Source organism: Budorcas taxicolor, chromosome 2, assembly GCF_023091745.1.
Source record: "Budorcas taxicolor isolate Tak-1 chromosome 2, Takin1.1, whole genome shotgun sequence".
NCBI classification, from domain to species: Eukaryota; Metazoa; Chordata; class Mammalia; order Artiodactyla; family Bovidae; genus Budorcas; species Budorcas taxicolor.
The window spans coordinates 155,682,448-155,699,826 of NC_068911.1; the positions used below are offsets into that span (position 1 = coordinate 155,682,448).

At 37.4% G+C, this 17,379-nt stretch overlaps 1 protein-coding gene across 1 annotated transcript in view; it reads left to right on the forward strand.

Moving 5' to 3' along the window:
* ACSL3 (acyl-CoA synthetase long chain family member 3) overlaps positions 1–14,928 on the forward strand; it is a 31,834-nt gene extending 16,906 nt beyond the window's left edge. The window contains exons 8-14 of the mRNA XM_052662807.1: positions 1,353–1,492; positions 3,534–3,706; positions 5,637–5,711; positions 6,755–6,946; positions 8,515–8,629; positions 9,993–10,150; positions 14,344–14,928. Coding sequence (XP_052518767.1) covers positions 1,353–1,492; positions 3,534–3,706; positions 5,637–5,711; positions 6,755–6,946; positions 8,515–8,629; positions 9,993–10,150; positions 14,344–14,501 — 1,011 coding nt within the window. The 3' untranslated portion in view covers positions 14,502–14,928. The remainder of the gene's footprint in view (positions 1–1,352; positions 1,493–3,533; positions 3,707–5,636; positions 5,712–6,754; positions 6,947–8,514; positions 8,630–9,992; positions 10,151–14,343) is intronic.
* Positions 14,929–17,379: the final 2,451 nt, after the last annotated feature.

A 17,379-nucleotide genomic window follows, 5' to 3' on the forward strand; every position in this document is an offset into this window, starting at 1 on the left:
CCTGCCATGTGGGAGACCTGGATTCCATCCCTGGGTTGGGAAGATCCCCTGGAGAAGGAAATGGCAACCCACTCCAGTATTATTGCCTGGAAAATCCCATGGACGGAGGAGCCTGGCAGGCTGCAGTCCATGAGGTTGCAAAGAGTTGGGGACAACTGGATGACTGACGCAGAAGTACTATGTGTCTTAATTTAGTATCAGGCATAGGGAGGAACCTGGGAATGAGACCAATAGAAATGGGGGGATAGTGATTTTCTGTGCCTCTAATGTACATTTTACAAGACTTTCTGATTTTGTTTGAATTTTAACTGGATACCGAATGTTCTGGATGGCTCAGAGGGTAAAGAATCCTCCTGCCAGTGCAAGAGACGCAGGAGACACTGGTTTTATCCCTGGGTTAGAAAGATCCCCTGGAGAGGAAAATGGCATCCCACTCCAGTATTCTTGCCTAGAGAATCCCATGGACAGAGGAGTATGGCGGGCTACAGACCAAAGGGTTGCAAAGAGTCAGACACGACTGAACTACTGCGCCCACCACATGTTCACATTCGAGCATTATTATGTAGTTTTTCCAAAGTCAAATATAAATGATCAGTAGTTTTGGAGTTTTAGTACGTATGTAGTTTCCTTAATAATATCCTTCTTTAAATTTTTGATTCATATAAATATTAAATATAGTATAAAATTGTGGAGGGAACCTATTTCAAGTCAATAAAGTGTATGTCAGAGTAATAGCAGTAGCAAGCAGAATACAGTGCAGGCAAGGAAATTTTTTTCCTGGGTGCAGCATTAAAAATCAAAACAAGCAAGCAAAATGACCCCATGGTTTTTGTGAGCCGAGAATGTAGTACTTCATATCTTCATAAGATAAAATTATGAGAATTTAAAAAGCCATTTCATATAGGTGTTCATTTATTTAGTGAGTTTAGTTTTTAGCTCAGAATAAGTAAGATAACCTGGAGAAGGAAATGGCAGCCCACTCGTGTATTCTTGCCTGGAGAGTCCCATGGACAGAGGAGCCTGGCAGGCTTGCAAAGAGCTGGACACAGCTGAGCAAACACACACAAGTCAGATAAATAAACAAAGCAGTGTAAAGAATCAGTGATGGCATATTACTGCCCTAAGGTTTTTAATATCTCCCCCTTCTTTACTATTGCTGAATATCTATTAAAAATTACTTTTACTGAAATCTCATTTTTAAACAAAGTGTGGCTCTATTTTAAAAGTTTATTATTGACGGAATGTCTCTTTTAAAATGTCTCTATTAATGGAAATAGTAATCTGATGTTAAGCTTTTAAATAAGGTAGCCAAGAGCATTGTTGACTGTATTAAGTCATTTGTATATTTTTAGGAAATCATGGATCGAATCTACAAAAATGTCATGAATAAAGTGAATGAAATGAGCAGTTTTCAACGCAATCTGTTTATTCTGGCCTATAATTACAAAATGGAACAGATTTCAAAAGGGCACAGTACTCCGCTGTGTGATAGGTGCGTAAAGGCTCTCCTCCTTCATAATTTGATCATTTGTTCACATTAATTATCTTAAGGGTCTCTAAAAATTCCATCTCGCATGAGAATATGAGCAATTAAAGAAGCTTTCAGTGTTATTTGAAAAATATTATCACCAAAAATTTTATTGTACTAATAGTGTGTTTATATCTTTGGTGGCCACTTACATGACTTTAATTATTTTGAGAAGTAGTTTCTCTTTGCTTTTAAATTTATTTCGATATGAATAGAAAATGGCAACCAGATATTAAACGTTTTGTGACCTATTCCACCCCTTCCCCCTTGGCACTAATAGAATAAGTATATTTAACTGTAAAGTATTTGAGAAATTAGAAAGTAACAGTATGACATTCAAATTACTTTTATGGGGATATTAATATAGTTTTCAAATGTGTCACATTTAAAGCTTTATAATTTTTTCCTGCCTTTTACTAATCTCTCCAGTGAAATACATAACTGCTTTGTAAACCTATTATATATATATTTATATATACACATATATGTATATATAATACACACATGTATTTATACACACATATAACATGTATTTATATGTGCACATATGTTTATACACATACATATATGTATTTATATACACACATGTATGTATTTATATACTTTCCTGTAGCTCAGATGGTAAAGAGTCTTCCTGCAGTGCAGGAGACCTGGGTTCAATCCCTGGGTCAGGGAGATCCTCTGGAGAAGGAAATGGCAATCCACTCCAGTATTCTTGTCTGGAGAATCCCATGGACCAAGGAGCCTGGCAGGCCACATTTCATGGGGTTGCAAAGAGTCAGACACGACTAAGTGACTAACACTACTATATATACAAACATATATATTAGATATATTTATATAGACACTTATATTTTAAACGGTTGCCTTTTGGTCTTTGCCTTTTTCAAAGTTATTAAAATACAGAGTTATTAAAATAACTTTCATCAAGTTATTAAAATAACTTTCATCAAGTTAGTAAGCAGTCTGTGTATTTTCAGAAGCATTTCAATTAGATATTTGAGTTGTTTCCTTTTTAAATTTATCAGATACTTTGAATTAGTGAAATTCTAAAGAGCTAAATTGCTATTTACAGATATGTATACATTTCTAATGAAATAAGCTAAAGGAAAAAATAATTTGCTTTTAATAATAAACTTCATGAAGATATAGTAAAGTTATTCAGTATTAATATGTATTATATAATGATATAAAACTAATTATTCTGGCCATAAACGAAGAATTTCTGTTACTATACAAAATTAAACCTGGCAATTTTGAATTCTAACATTTCTTACAGTTCTTAAGAGAAAATCACATTTTCTTGGTCGAGTAAACTTAGTTGGATAGACATTTAGATTTAAATAGTGGGTCAAGAGAATCTCTTAAATTGGCTTTGTGGCTTTGGATAAGTCACTTGATCTCAACATCTCATTCCCTGGTGGCTCAGAGGTTAAAGCATCTGCCTGGAATTCAGGAGACCCAGGTTTGATCCTTGGGTCGGGAAGATCCCCTGGAGAAGGAAATGGCAACCCACTCCAGTACTCTTGCCTGGAGAATCCCATGGAGGGAGGAGCCTGGTGGGCTACAGTCCATGGGGTCGCAAAGAGTCGGACACGACTGAGCGACTTCAATGTCAGTTTTGCTTTATTGTATTTCACAAGTAACTGTGGTTTTCTTTTTAAACAAATGGAAGGTTTGTGGTGACCCTCTATTGTCAGATGGTTAGCATTTGCTAGGAATAAAGTATTTTCTTAATTAAGGTATGTGTTGCTGTTTATACATAATACTGTTACGCTCTTAATAAACCACAGTATAGTATAAACATAACTTTTGTATGTACCAAGATACCAAAAATTGAAGTGACTTGCTTTATTGTTGCAGTCTCTCTATTGCTATGGTCTGGAACGGAACCCTAAATTATCTTCGAGGTGTTCCTATATATCAAAATTGGGAGATTAGTCTAAATGATTTGGAAAATCCTATTCAGCTTTAAAATTTTGTGATTGGATTTTTTTTTTTTTAGCTTTATTTTCCGGAAAGTTCGAGGCTTGCTAGGTGGAAATATTCGACTTCTGTTGTGTGGAGGTGCTCCACTTTCTGCAACCACACAGCGATTCATGAACATCTGTTTTTGCTGTCCTGTTGGTCAGGGGTATGGACTCACTGAATCTTGTGGGGCTGGAACAATTACAGAAGGTTAGTGTTGCTGCAGAGTGGTGTCTACAACAGAGGCTGGGGTACAACTCCTGGCCCTTTTGGTATCGGTTGTTTTTTGCAAGTATATAGAAAATCAGTTAAAATATTTCTGTAAATCCCAAGTACTGTGATTGTTGAAATCAGTTTTCAGAATGTATTCAGTTCAGTTCAGTCACTCAGTCGTGTCCAACTCTTTGTGACCCCATGAATCGCAGCATGCCAGGCCTCCCTGTCCATCACCAACTCCCGGAGTTCACTCAAACTCACATCCATTGAGTCGGTGACACCATCCAGCCATCTCATCCTCTGTCGTCCCCTTCTCCTGCCCCCAATCCCTCCCAGCATCAGAGTCTTTTCCAATGAGTCAACTCTTCTCACGAGGTGGCCAAAGTACTAGAGTTTCAGCTTCAGCATCATTTCTTCCAAAGAACACCCAGGGCTGATCTCCTTTAGAATGGACGGGTTGGATCTCCTTGAGGTATATCTAAATGTCACTAGTTCATCTAGAGGAGTTTTTCATGTTAAACTATGATAAGTAGTATTAAAAACTACTTAACACTTAGCAGCAGCAGCATTCTAGAAAAAAAGGTTTAGTAACAAACATTAGCTATATTGTATACATATATGATCTTATATCAGTTATTAAATTTCTTTTTATGTAGAAAAATTAGTGTTTGTTTAGTTGTTTAGGTTTATTAAGGGTCAAATTCAGAAATGTTTATTGAGGTGAGTGGTCTGTGTTAAAATAAGTGCAATGAGAAACTAGAGAATCTAATTTTGGTCTGGAGAATCTAATTCCCAGAAATTTATCATGGCGACAAGTTTAGATGACTGGTCCATTACCCAAGTGGTTCCCAGGTGACTGTCTAGTGCCCCATGTGCCCTTTTATAGAGGAAAGTTACTTTGTTCTCCAGTCCAAGAAAAAACTAGGCTTCTCCTTTGTTTTCTCTAGATATTTGTAGACACTAAACCTTATTCATTTTCCTTTCTTGGCCCTAAGTGATTTTGTGTACCATTCTTACGCCAGGTTTATCCTGCACTACTTCCATATTTTCCAGTTTGCCGTTGTGTTCTTTATCATTTTCATATTTTTGGAAGCTGCTTGTAAGTCTTGTTTCATAGAATATACACAAGCATTCTTAAAAACATGCACGTTCAGTTCCTAAGGAGCCTTACTTTCTTTGATTTTTAAGTTTTCCATTGGTTGTGCGATTAAGTAGTGATGGTTTATGTTGTAAATAAATCTGTAAAGTATCATGTATCAAACTTTTATTTCTGATATTTGAATGGTCCTTGAAACCTAATGCAGTAGTAACTCATAATATTGGTGAAGTCTTGCCCCAGATCTTTGAAAGTGAACAGTCTGAACCTCCAGCCTGGCCTCTGAACTCTTACTGTATGAGTTTAAATAGGGTATGGTAGCATAAGCTGATGTGAGGGGAGCTTCAGAGGTCTCACTTTGAAGACTGGAGAGGTTATTTGTCCTGCAAAGCTGTGTTAAGTCGAGTAAGAAAGTGGAATAGCTGTAAACCATTGTGCTCCTTCATCCTTAAAAACAGGGAAGGCAGAATCATGAACCAAGCAGCTACTTAGTGGGTGTAAGAAAATGTGATGGTATGGAATCTGGGGAAACTGGAGCAGGCCTGTCCTGTCTGTCAGGGGCTATAGTTGTTGCTGTGCTGGAAATGTGGACCCACGGTTCTTGGAGATTCTGACTCTTCTGTAAAGTGTCCTGTTTATAACCACTTCAGATTAAAGACACGAAACACCTCAGTGTGGGCTACACAGCCTGATTCACCAGTGTGCTGCTTCTGCTTGTAAAGGTTCTCTGGGGATGTCTAAGCTTTGGGATAAATCTTTGTAATTAAAAAAAAATGAAGCAATTTATTAACTACCATAATCAAATACTTTTTTTCGTTTACGTCTTAGTGTGGGACTACAATACTGGCAGAGTGGGAGCACCATTAGTTTGCTGTGAAATCAAATTAAAGAACTGGGAGGAAGGTAATAACCTGTTTTAACCACAGAGTGTTAATTTGTATAGTATTAGAATTGTACTTCATTTTCTTCCTTATTTTAGAATATAAAATCACCCATAAGTGCTTACTTTTGTTTTTTATAAATAGAAATATTTTTATCTAGAGCTATGAGTGAATTTATTTTGCTTGTTTCAGAGATGATTTTGAAGAATTGTTTTTTTGCTTGTTTTATTATTACATAAATGCAAGTAAGAATTATGGGGAAATTTTGAAGATGTATTAAATGAATAATGCCCATAAATTGCAAATGATCATATTTTATAGAAACAAAATCACAAAATTCATTCTATGAAACGGAAGATTTTAACCTATTCTTTTCTTTTTTCTCTTCTCTTCTCTGAGGGCTTCAACCCAAAATTATCAGAAGGAAATGTTTACTATAATTACATAAAAATCTCTTGCTCATTCCATTTAAATACTAGTCATTTTTAAAATATTTGCTCCTATGAACATGTGCATGTTATTTCTCGTTTGTTTGGATGCACTTTTCTTTTATACAAAGAGATTCTAAGCCTTGGGTGTCACTTTTCAGCTGTCTTTTAGCAAAACTAGTGAAAATGTTTCATAAACTTGGAACCATTCTGAAGTTATCTGTAAGGAATAAATCCTCTAAATATATGCTAGTTTGACTTTATACTGAGATTGATTCTCAAAATGCACAATTTAACACTTTCATCAATTAGTATGATATTTAAGCGTCTCTACAGAATCCTTAAAGGAACTGACCTGCACAGTACATATGTAACTGTTTTATACACTAGTTGTTTGGGTTTTGAGTTTATTTTTCTCGGAATAGTAGTTTGAAAGCAGAAGTGCTTATGGTTAAGCAACTGAAAATTTGTAGCTACATTTAATAATGAATTTTGTTCATAGTGTCTGCCTTACTTTGCGAAACCCTAATTGGATCAAAATCAGATGAGCCTATTTGGAAACTAGCAGTTTCAAATACTCACCTGATGCGTGAGGGATAAAACTATTCAATTAACTCTAAATCATTCTGTTTACTAGGTGGATACTTCAATACCGATAAACCACATCCCAGGGGTGAGATTCTTATTGGTGGCCAAAATGTGACAATGGGGTACTACAAAAACGAAGCAAAAACAAAAGCTGATTTTTTTGAAGATGAAAATGGACAGAGGTGGCTCTGTACTGGAGACGTTGGAGAGTTTGACCCTGATGGTTGTTTGAAGATCATTGGTGAGCCAGCTGATACTGTTTTTCTTTAAGTAGATGTTCCTGTAGTGTCTTTTCAAAAAAGAGATTGCATATTTAGAGAAGTTGTTTAATAGTATAAGAATTCATCTTCCTGTAATGTTGGTATGGTCTCTGTATCAGCCCTGGAATGTAAAAATGCACAAGAGGGACTGTATGGAATTTATAAGGCTTGACATGCTATGAGGCCTTAGGGTCTATTCAGAAGTGGTATTTTTAATTACTACTAGATAACCCTTAAAGAGTCCAATTCTTAGTAGGGAGTATTCATTTTTGTGTGCTGTGCTTAGTTGCTCAGTCATGTCCAACTCTTTGCGACCCCATGGACTGTAGCCCGCCAGGCTCCTCTGTCCATGGGGATTCTCCAGGCAAGAATACTGGAGTGGGTTGCCATGCCCTCCTCTGGGGGATCTTCTCAACTTAGGAATCAACTGGGGTCTCCTGCATTGCGGACAGATTCTTTACCAGCTGAGCTACCCGGGAAGCTATCATTTTTGTGTATGTAGAGGTTATTGGGCAAGACTCTTGCCTGTCTGAAGCATTTCCTTTCCTTGCCATTGAGAGCTAAGGAATGCCTGGCAGCTCAGTACCAGGACTGACAGGTGAAAAATACATTCCCCTGCTTCTCCTCTTGGGTTCTTTGTCTCAGTTAATGGCACTTCTATCCTAGTCATGACATCTAGACACTGGCAGGAGGTGAAAGCCTCTGCAGCCAGCTCTCCATAGTTAATCCATATCCCACTGCTTTACCTTATAAAATATGCCTCAAGATCGTTCTGTCCATCTCTCCCTGTTTCTGTGATTGTAGGTCAGGTCTGTACCTTTTGCCACCCTGTTGCAAGAAATTCCTTTCTGTTGCAATGCCTGCCTCTGCTGAATGCATCCTCTCGTGGCCACCACGTGATTACTGAACCCCTATCTCACTGACTGCTTTCCTGCTGGAAACCTTTGAGTGGCTCCCAGAGGCTCAATTGAGGGTGGCCCCGCTCACCCATGTGCCCCCATTGCCTTTGTGCTGCAGTAGTGCAAACTGGCACAGCTCTGTTCTTTGCCATTCCACTTGGCTGCAGCTCAGTCTTCTCTGAAGACTCAGTTCAGGCCTCACTTGCAGGAATTCTCCCAAAATCAGCAAGTTGGAGAGTCTGAACACTTAGCACTACCATGTTGTACTGAAGTAATATGGTTTTTCATCCTGCTTCTCTTTCGACAGACTGTGAGCTTTCACATGGCACTTGAGTATATATTCTTGACCTTTCTGGTATTAATGTGTCCTGGGGACATAATCTGTTGAGCAGAACGTACCTGAAGCCCTGAGGATGGGGTCCCTTACGAAGCTAAGTTTTTAAAAGAAATGTATTCAGTGATACGGAAATAAAGGCCTTGTTTTATTTGTGTTTTAAATTTCAGCATAACTCTTATAAGGAACTTAACTGATCGCAAATTACTTAGGGGATGGCCAGTATTTGTGGGGAATGGTCAATATTTGTATGTATTAAAGGTGTGTTAATACTATCCTCCAATGTGCCCCCGCTCCTGGCCCTGTTTTTGCACAGATCGTAAGAAGGACCTTGTAAAACTACAGGCAGGAGAATATGTTTCTCTTGGGAAGGTGGAGGCTGCTTTGAAGAATCTCCCACTAATAGACAACATTTGTGCATATGCAAACAGGTAAGAGCATAGAATTTATGCTGCTTAAAACATTTGGTAATGCTGTCGGCCCTTCCCTTCTCTGCTGGCCTTCTTTGTATAATTATCCCAAGACCTCTTCCTTCTCATGTGTTTTCTTCTTCTCATTACAGCCACTGGCTGATTCTTGCCTTGTGAGGCTCCTCTCCATCATCCTCTGTCTGATTTCTGTTTTACATCTCGGGGCAGAGTCCCATGTGATAGGAAGGTGAAGGAAATAACCCTCCTTCCCGCTGCTTTGTTTCTCTGAGCTACTTGTCCTTCTACACAAGGAGGCTTCCCGCAACCAGTCTAGAGGAGAGGGGAGTAAAGAAGGAAATTGGTTGGCCAACAGTGCTCTGCTCAGTTCTTACTACCCTTTCTCAATTTGAGCCTGCCTGGGGCCCCAGGAACCCCAAAGGAGGGCTTCCTTTCCCCTTTAAGCTAGGTTAAGCTGTGGCTTCACACATAGCGTCTCTCGGCCATGATGATTCCGAGGCAGCTCGGAAGGAGAGTTTAAAGTTAAAATCCCAGGAATGCACTCTTGGGAAATGTGTTGGAATTTCAGATTGACACACTGTTCACATTTTTCCATAACACTACTGTATGTGGCAATCATTCCCCAGTGGTAGTGATTTGAGTGTTTTGTGGCCAGCCTAGAAGACTTACTGCCACAGTTAACATAATACTTATTATGAAAAAATAAAATCTGATATTAGAAGAACCAGTTTAGAAATAGACTGAGGTACAGCCCACTTTAGAGATTTATCATATCGATTTATAAATGATTGTGCCCTCTGTTAGTTATGAAGTGTTTTCTTTAGTGATGCCAGCAGTTCTGGATTTTCTGGTGTGATATTAACCAGAACTGTCTTTCTTCTGATGCTGTCATTTCTTCAGGTGACTGGTTTCTGTGGGTGTGCTTAGAGTTCCTCTAGAATACAAAAAAGAATAAATATATATAATCACATTAGTTTGACTTGTTGCCATAATTTTTAAAAAACAGCTTCTTACTTTCATTAGCTTTTTTTTTTGTTTAGTCTATTGATGTGAATTTTTAAAGATAAATTTTCTAATTTCTTTCAAAAGCATGATTCATAATAGTTATTATATACATAGCTGAAATTCATCATGAAATGTCAGATTAAGGTTTATTTAGCAATGAATTCTGCCAGAGCATCAGAACGTGTTATGAATCAGACAGTAAAATTGGCTGTTGCATGAAATAAGTGTGGCAAATATGCCTTATGTGTATTCTTTAAAATGGTAGAGAGTTGGCTACTAAATTTGAGTGTAATCAGTAACCACAGTTAACATGGTATATGCCATTTAGTGCCCTAACTAAGTTATCCTTTGTATATTTCAGTTATCATTCCTACGTCATTGGATTTGTTGTGCCAAATCAAAAGGAACTAACAGAATTAGCACGAAAGAAAGGACTTAATGGGACTTGGGAGGAGCTGTGTAACAGTAGTGAAATGGAAAACGAGGTACTTAAAGTGCTTTCTGAAGCTGCTATTTCAGGTGAGTGAGAGTGTTAACTGGTTCTGGGAACGAGATGGGAAGAGAATACTTAAACTTGTTTATTCTGTTTTTGTTACAAGGGCTTAGGTTGCATTTCCTGCTCAGAAACCAATCATATTTTCCTACCATTAGTCGGGAGAAGAACATGCTTGTCACCCCCATTCAGGCTCCTCTGGGGACACACAAGGCCACCACGCCCACCACTGATGTACACATATCAGAATGCTCTCTTCTCTCAGCTTCTGTTTTCTGGGTTGGCCCTTTCTCCACTCTGCTCTGCTGTTTGCAAGGCCCTGCTGGGCTTCCCAGACACCCCAGCCCACAGTGAACCATCCAAGACTCGGTGGTGGTTGGCTGTACTCACGTATCCTCTACGTGTGTGCGTGTGTGTGTGTGTGTGTGTGTGTGTGTATTGTGGAGGGGGCACAGAGAGACGTAGTTTGATATTCTTGGTTTAATAAAAACAGCTATACTGTCTGAGTCATCAGCGTTAAGTAAAATATAAGTGTGCATTTTTATTCTCCTTAGATATGTCATTCAAGATAATGAAAAATGTAGATCTCATTTAATCAGATGAAGTTATTCTGACCCTTTATTTCAGCAGTAATTATGTTTTGTAGCATGTCAGCCTGAATATAGTTTCCAGCTTTTCTAGGTAACTCAAAATCCTTGCACTGATGCTGAATTAAGTTTAGGTTTCTAATTAAAGTTAGAAACCTATATTGTTTCTCTGTAAGGTGGAATACTGAAATAATTAAGCATAATTTAAAAATTTATATACTTAATATATATTTTTTAAAAATAAATTTTATAAACAGACATAACTTAGACACCAAACAACTCAACCATTTAGTATACAGTAGTTTTTTAGTATCTTGGCAGAATTGTACACATTGCCATATCAGTTTCAGATTGTTATCACCTCATTGTCTTTGTCATCACCTCAAAAAAGAAATATTGTGTCCATCAGCAGGCACTCCTCATCATACCTCAGACCTCTTAGTCCTTGGGAGCCACTGGTCTTTCTGTTTCTGTGGATTTGCCTGTTCTAGAGTTCTTGTACAAGTCGAACCATGTGATATATGGGTTTTTATGACTGGTTTCTTTCACTTAGCATGTAATGTTCATCTCTATATTTTTGTCGTAGCGTGTATCAACACTTCATTTCCTTTTATTGGCCAAAGTATTGGAACTTCAACTTTAGCATAGTCTTTCCTATGAATACTCAGGGTTGATTTCCTTTAGGATTGACTGGTTTGATCTCCTTGCTGTCCAAAGGACTCTCAAGTTTCTGCAGCACAATTCGAAGGCATCACTTCTTTGGCATTCCTCCTTTATGATCTATCTCTCACATCTGTACATGACTACTGGTAAAACCGTAGCTTTGACTACACATGGACCTTTGTCAGCAAAGTGGTGGCTCTGCTCTTTAATATACTGTCTAGGTCTGTCGTAGCTTTCCATCCAAAGGGTAAGCGTCTTTTAATTTCATGGCTGCAGTCACCATCTGCAGTGATTTTGGAGCCCAGGAAAATAAAATCTGTCACTATATGGGTCTTTATATATTTTAGATGCAAATCCTTTATCAGATATGTGATTTGTAAGTATTTTCTACCATTGTTTGGGTTGTGTTTTTACTTTCTTGATGGTATCCTTTGAAGTACAACAATTTTAATTTTTATAAGGAACAGTTTCCTTTTTTCCCTTTGGTTGCTTGTACTTCACATTTGAGAAGCCACTGCCTAATCTAAGTTACAAGTAAATATTTTCTTCTAAGAGTTTTGTAGTTTTTGTCCTTATATTTGGGTCCTTAATCCATTTTTATATATGATGTGAAGAAGGGATCCAACTTCATTTTTAAGCCAAGTCTATATTTGATTCACACCAGAGAAAAAGAATCAGTCGGTTGAATATATTTAACTGTGGAAACTTTTTTTTTTTTTTTTAATGGAAACTTTTAAGGCAGGCAATTGGTGTGCCTTTTCACTGGGGCTGGCTGGACAGAATTGGCAATGTATAGGATAGGCTGTTGAAAAAGTGAACTGGAGCTCTTAGGCAGGGATCAAAGCCCTTGTCCATAGGCAGAATTGCTTCTTTTTTGAGGGGGGGGTCCTCAGCTCAGCTCTCAAGATCTTTGAACTGACTTAGCCATATCTGTAAAACCACTTTCAAATTGAATAACTGGGAACTCTAGCCTAGTCCAGATGATGCATAAAACCACCACAGTCCTCCTATTGTCAGCTTGGCACCCACATACATTTCCTTAAACCATAGTTTAAGCTCCAAGTAAAGATAGTAACAAAGTCAGACTGTCACCTAACATTAAACAGTTATCTTGTGTGCAACTGAAAATACATGAACCTTTTCTCCAGAAGTGTTTGCACACCCCTGAGTGATTTTTTAACTCTGCTACTTTGATATCCTGTAACTTAAATACTGTGATATAAAGTCAACTTATTAATATATTATGACAAGAGAACTGGGGGAAGAAAACAAAAGTATTTGCTTACCATATATACAAACATATTCACAGCAAAATAAGGAAGGAATACTCATAGTTTTTGTTAGAGTCCCCATTTCCCCAGCCTGTCACGTGATTGTTGCTGTGTTCATTTTTCTAAAACCTGGTGTAGGGTATATCGCTGTTGCTAGCATCATTTTGAGTCCAATCACGGAGTGCAGTGCTGACTGTTTATAGCTGAGCGTGGGCTTCCAGGGCTTGTGTGCGAGTCTCCGTGCATCTCAGTGTTGTCAGACTCATGTCCCTTAATGCTTGGTCCCTACCGTACTGCTTTTTCTCATGGTGGCTTTTCCAGTTAGAAACCACTCCTGAAATACTTGTCATCTTTGAAGAATGAAACTTTGTTATTTAAGTTAATATATCATTTTTGTTCCCAAGGCACTTATATCTTGAATTCAATTCTTTAAAAATATATGAATTATTATGGCTAAGTGTTTACCCTTTTCCCAATAGTATACCAGTTGAGAGCAGAAACTATTCATTTTTGTATTTTAAAACAATGTTTACTGAAGCATTTTACACAATAATTTTTCTGGTAAATATTTGTGAAACAAGTGCTGAGAAGTAAATCAGCCTGAATAAGGAAATGTGCTTCTTCAGATCTCCTTTGCCCACCACCCTAATCCTTCGCCTCTTGCAGATCTCCTTGGTATCGAGCGGTGTGTGAGAAACACAGTAGGGAGCACACATTCTTCCTCAGAGCTCACGGCGACTATCCTGGCTCAGTCACTAGATTTCTGTTTTAACTTGATTATTTCTTAGTTTTTAAAGTGATTTTTAGAAAATGATTTATTTTATTTTTGGCTGTGCTGGGTCTTTGTAGCTGTGTGGGCTTTTTCTCTGGTTGCAGAGAGCTGGGACCACTCTCGTTCCAGCATGTGAGCCTCTCATCACGCAGGTTCTCTTTGCCGTGGCTTCTCTTGCTGTGGAGCACGGGCTCTAGGGTGCTCAGGTTTCAGTGGTTGCAGCTCCCGGGCTCTAGAACACTGGCCCAGTAGATGAGGCGCATGGGCATAGTTGCTCTGAGACATACGGAATCTTCCCAGATCAGAAATTGAACCTGTGTCTCTTGCATTGGCAGGTGGATTCTTTACCACTGAGCCACCAGGGAAGCCCTCTAAAGTGATATTTTAAAAATAAATTCAAAGAAAACAAATAGGTATAAGATCAAACGTGACACTTCCTTTTTTTTAATCCTGGATACTAGCCCCTCGAGGCATATGGTTTATTTTGTCTGTATCCTCGTCCTACACATCTAGTTGCATGTAAGTTTATGTAGGGTTCAAACACAAAGCAAAGTCATTTGTTTTAAACCTAACAATATATGGCAAGTATTTTTATATACCCATACCAATAGATCTAACTTATTTTTAATGAATGAATTGTGTACATTTTATGCCTATATCATAATTTATCCAACTCATCCTGTTGATGGACATGTAGATTTTCTAAACAGTTTTTTGCTATTATAATTCTTATATATGTATCTATGTTTTGCTTCTAGTATTTCTGAGGTATAAATTGCTTAGAAGTGAGATTTATTAGCTGTAGGTTTTACATTTTGATGGGTGTGTGGAGACTGAGGAAGTTAAAACTATTTGCTAAGAATTTTAATTGTATATTTTTCATGACTCTGTGTTCACTTTTTAATTTCTTTTTTCCACAATCTCAGCAAGTCTGGAAAAGTTTGAAATTCCAGTAAAAATTCGTTTGAGCCCTGAACCGTGGACCCCTGAAACTGGTCTGGTGACAGATGCCTTCAAGCTGAAACGCAAAGAGCTTAAAACACATTACCAGGCGGACATTGAGAGAATGTATGGAAGAAAATAGTTATTCTCTTTCAGCATCAGTTTGCTGCAGGGAGCTCAGATCAAATAGGAAAATACTTGAAATGCATGTCTCAAACTGTGAGGCAGAGTCCATTCCTCATATTAAACCTAAACTGTTATTTCTCATGACATCACCATTTTTAACTGACAGGATTAGTAAAATATTAAGACAGCAAACTTGTGTCTGTCTCTTCTTTCTTCCCCTCCTCCAGTTTACTTTACCACCTAGGACTGCACTTGTCAGCATGAGGACTTTTATGAATCATATTGGGGAGCAGTGATTTTAAAACCTCAAGTTTTTAAACATGATTTATATGTTCTGTATAATGTTCAGTTTGTAACTTTTTAAAGTTTGGATGTATAGAGGACTAAATAGGAAATATAAGAATTGGTTATTTGGGGGGCTTTTTTACTTACAGTATTTAAAATGCAAGGGTATGGATGTGAAATTATGTAAATTTCATTCAAATGCTTATGAATCAAATCATTGTTGAACTAAAGATTTGTTGCTGTGTAATTATTGTCTTGTATGCATTTGAGAGAAATAAATATACCCATACTTATGTTTTAAGAAATTGAGACCTTGTGAATATATGCCTCACAGTGTCTTCTTTATATATTTATTTTTCTTAGGGAAAAATGAAGTTGGGTTGGTGCTGCATGAAACAAAATAGCAATAGAGGGTTACGGTTTCATAGTAAAGAAGGAAACACAGCAAGGGTATCACCAGTGGATCATTAATTTCTAGTAGCTGACCATCAAAATATCTAGTCTTCTAGTTAGCTATGGAAACTAGGAAAATATCTAAATTTTTAGAATTGTTCCCAATTCTAAAAGGTAAGGTAAAATTTAAAAACAATAAATCAAAGGATGGAATGTTATTCTTTATTTTCACTGACTGCATATACATATATACACACACATTGAATTGTCTGTGATTATGCCATATTAATGCTGGAAAGCTATTTCTCATTTTACCTTTAGTCGAGCTGTGTAGTGAAACATCTCATATTAAAATAAGGATTATTTTCTTGGATAGTTTGCACTGAGTGTATATGTGTCAGGCTGTTGGTAGCTTATTAAAAATGCACCTTATTTTTTCTACCATAACCTTTCTACACTAGAAAATGAAATAATTTAGAATGCTTCTAATAGTAGCATTCTTACTATGATACATGAGAATTTCACTTTATAATGAGGTGAGTTAATTTGCAGATTTTTCATGTCATTGTGGAAATTGTTTATGATTCTGAAAACATTGTATTATAGTATGTCATTTCATATGTATCGCTTGCCTATTATTAAGAGTAATATTGTACCAATTAAGATGTGTTCAGATTAGGATGTAAAAAAATCACAGGTACCCTGTTTTACATGTCATATTAGGTATCTTTTTGAGTCTCAGTTACTTTAGGCACAAGAGGCAAAATAAAAATACATATATATGAAGAGATATGAACATAGATCTGTGTAGGATATGAGAGAGTTGCGGGCCTGCACCCTGTGGTTTTTGGTCATTTCAAGAGCACATCATATTTGGAGATACTGTAATGCAATATTTTTGTTTTAAACTTTTGTATTCTTGTATATATTTGTATTATGTTTTGAATGCTTTTCTTGTCATAGTTTAAATTTTCAGTTTGAAAAAACTGCCAAGAAGAAGTAAAAATAGGAAAAATTAAATGATGTATCTCTAAAATGTTGTGATCTGAAAATTAAAGTCACCTTGGGTGGAGAGAATTTGTTTCTAATGCTTTATCTTTAGAATAATTATTTGCTTTCAAATGATGTTTGGAAAGTAGAAAAAACGGTTCAGTGTTTCAAAGGAGAGATGTCAATATAATTGTGACTTGAAATAGTGGCAGATGAATATGTAGCTTATCACTGATTCAGAATAAAAGTTATTTTTCAGAAACATCTAATAATGCTGGCTTAATCTGTACACAGTCCTATTTTTCTCACTTTTTATGGTTCCTGTCATTCCTAAAATATCGGATACCAGGTGTCAGATGACACGGAAGAAATGAGATTAAGTAGCATCCCCTTTCTAATTACTTTAATCCAAACCATCTCTAGTGACTTGGAAACTGGTATGTTTTAATATTATCCTCTCAAGAATAAAAAGTTGGTTGATTTGAAAAAAAAAATGGGGGGTGGGGTACGGATGAGATGGCTGGATGGCATGACCGACTTGATGGACGTGAGTCTGAGTGAACTCTGGGAGTTGGTGATGGACAGGGAGGCCTGGCGTGCTGCAATTCATGGAGTCACAAAGAGTTGGACACGACTGAGCGACTGAACTGAACTGACCCAACAACTATAATTTGAATATAAGAAAAATAAATATTGGTTTAATCAGAAGAACTTGAAGGGGAACTTCAAGAATTATCTAACAGTCTATTTTCAGTTATGTGTCTCAATTCTAAACAGAATGTTTTCTGAGAACTGTTGTTTTCTGGAAGTAAGCTATATAGAGAATTGTTGAGTCTCTCCTGAAACAGTCTTGCTCGTGTCCAGCTCTGCAATCCATGGACTGTAGCCTGCCAGGCTCCTCTGTCTGTGGGATTTTTCAGGCAAGAATACTGGGTAGGTTGCCATTTCCTCCTCCAGAGGATCTTCCCGACCCAGGGATTGAACCCATGTCTTCTGCCTTACAGGCTGATACCTCTTGAGCTATCAGGGAAGCCCAACAATATGTCCAGCAGTTTACAGTCAGGTAGATGGGTGGCCATCTCTGCTTTGCGCCAGCCCCCCACCTCCATCCCTCTTCCCCTCTCCCCACGTCTCCACTCTCCCTGCTGGTATTTCTTAGCTTAAACTTCATTAGAAAGTTTTTTATTGACAACAGAACAAAACAAAGTGTTAGCTACTTTCTAAAT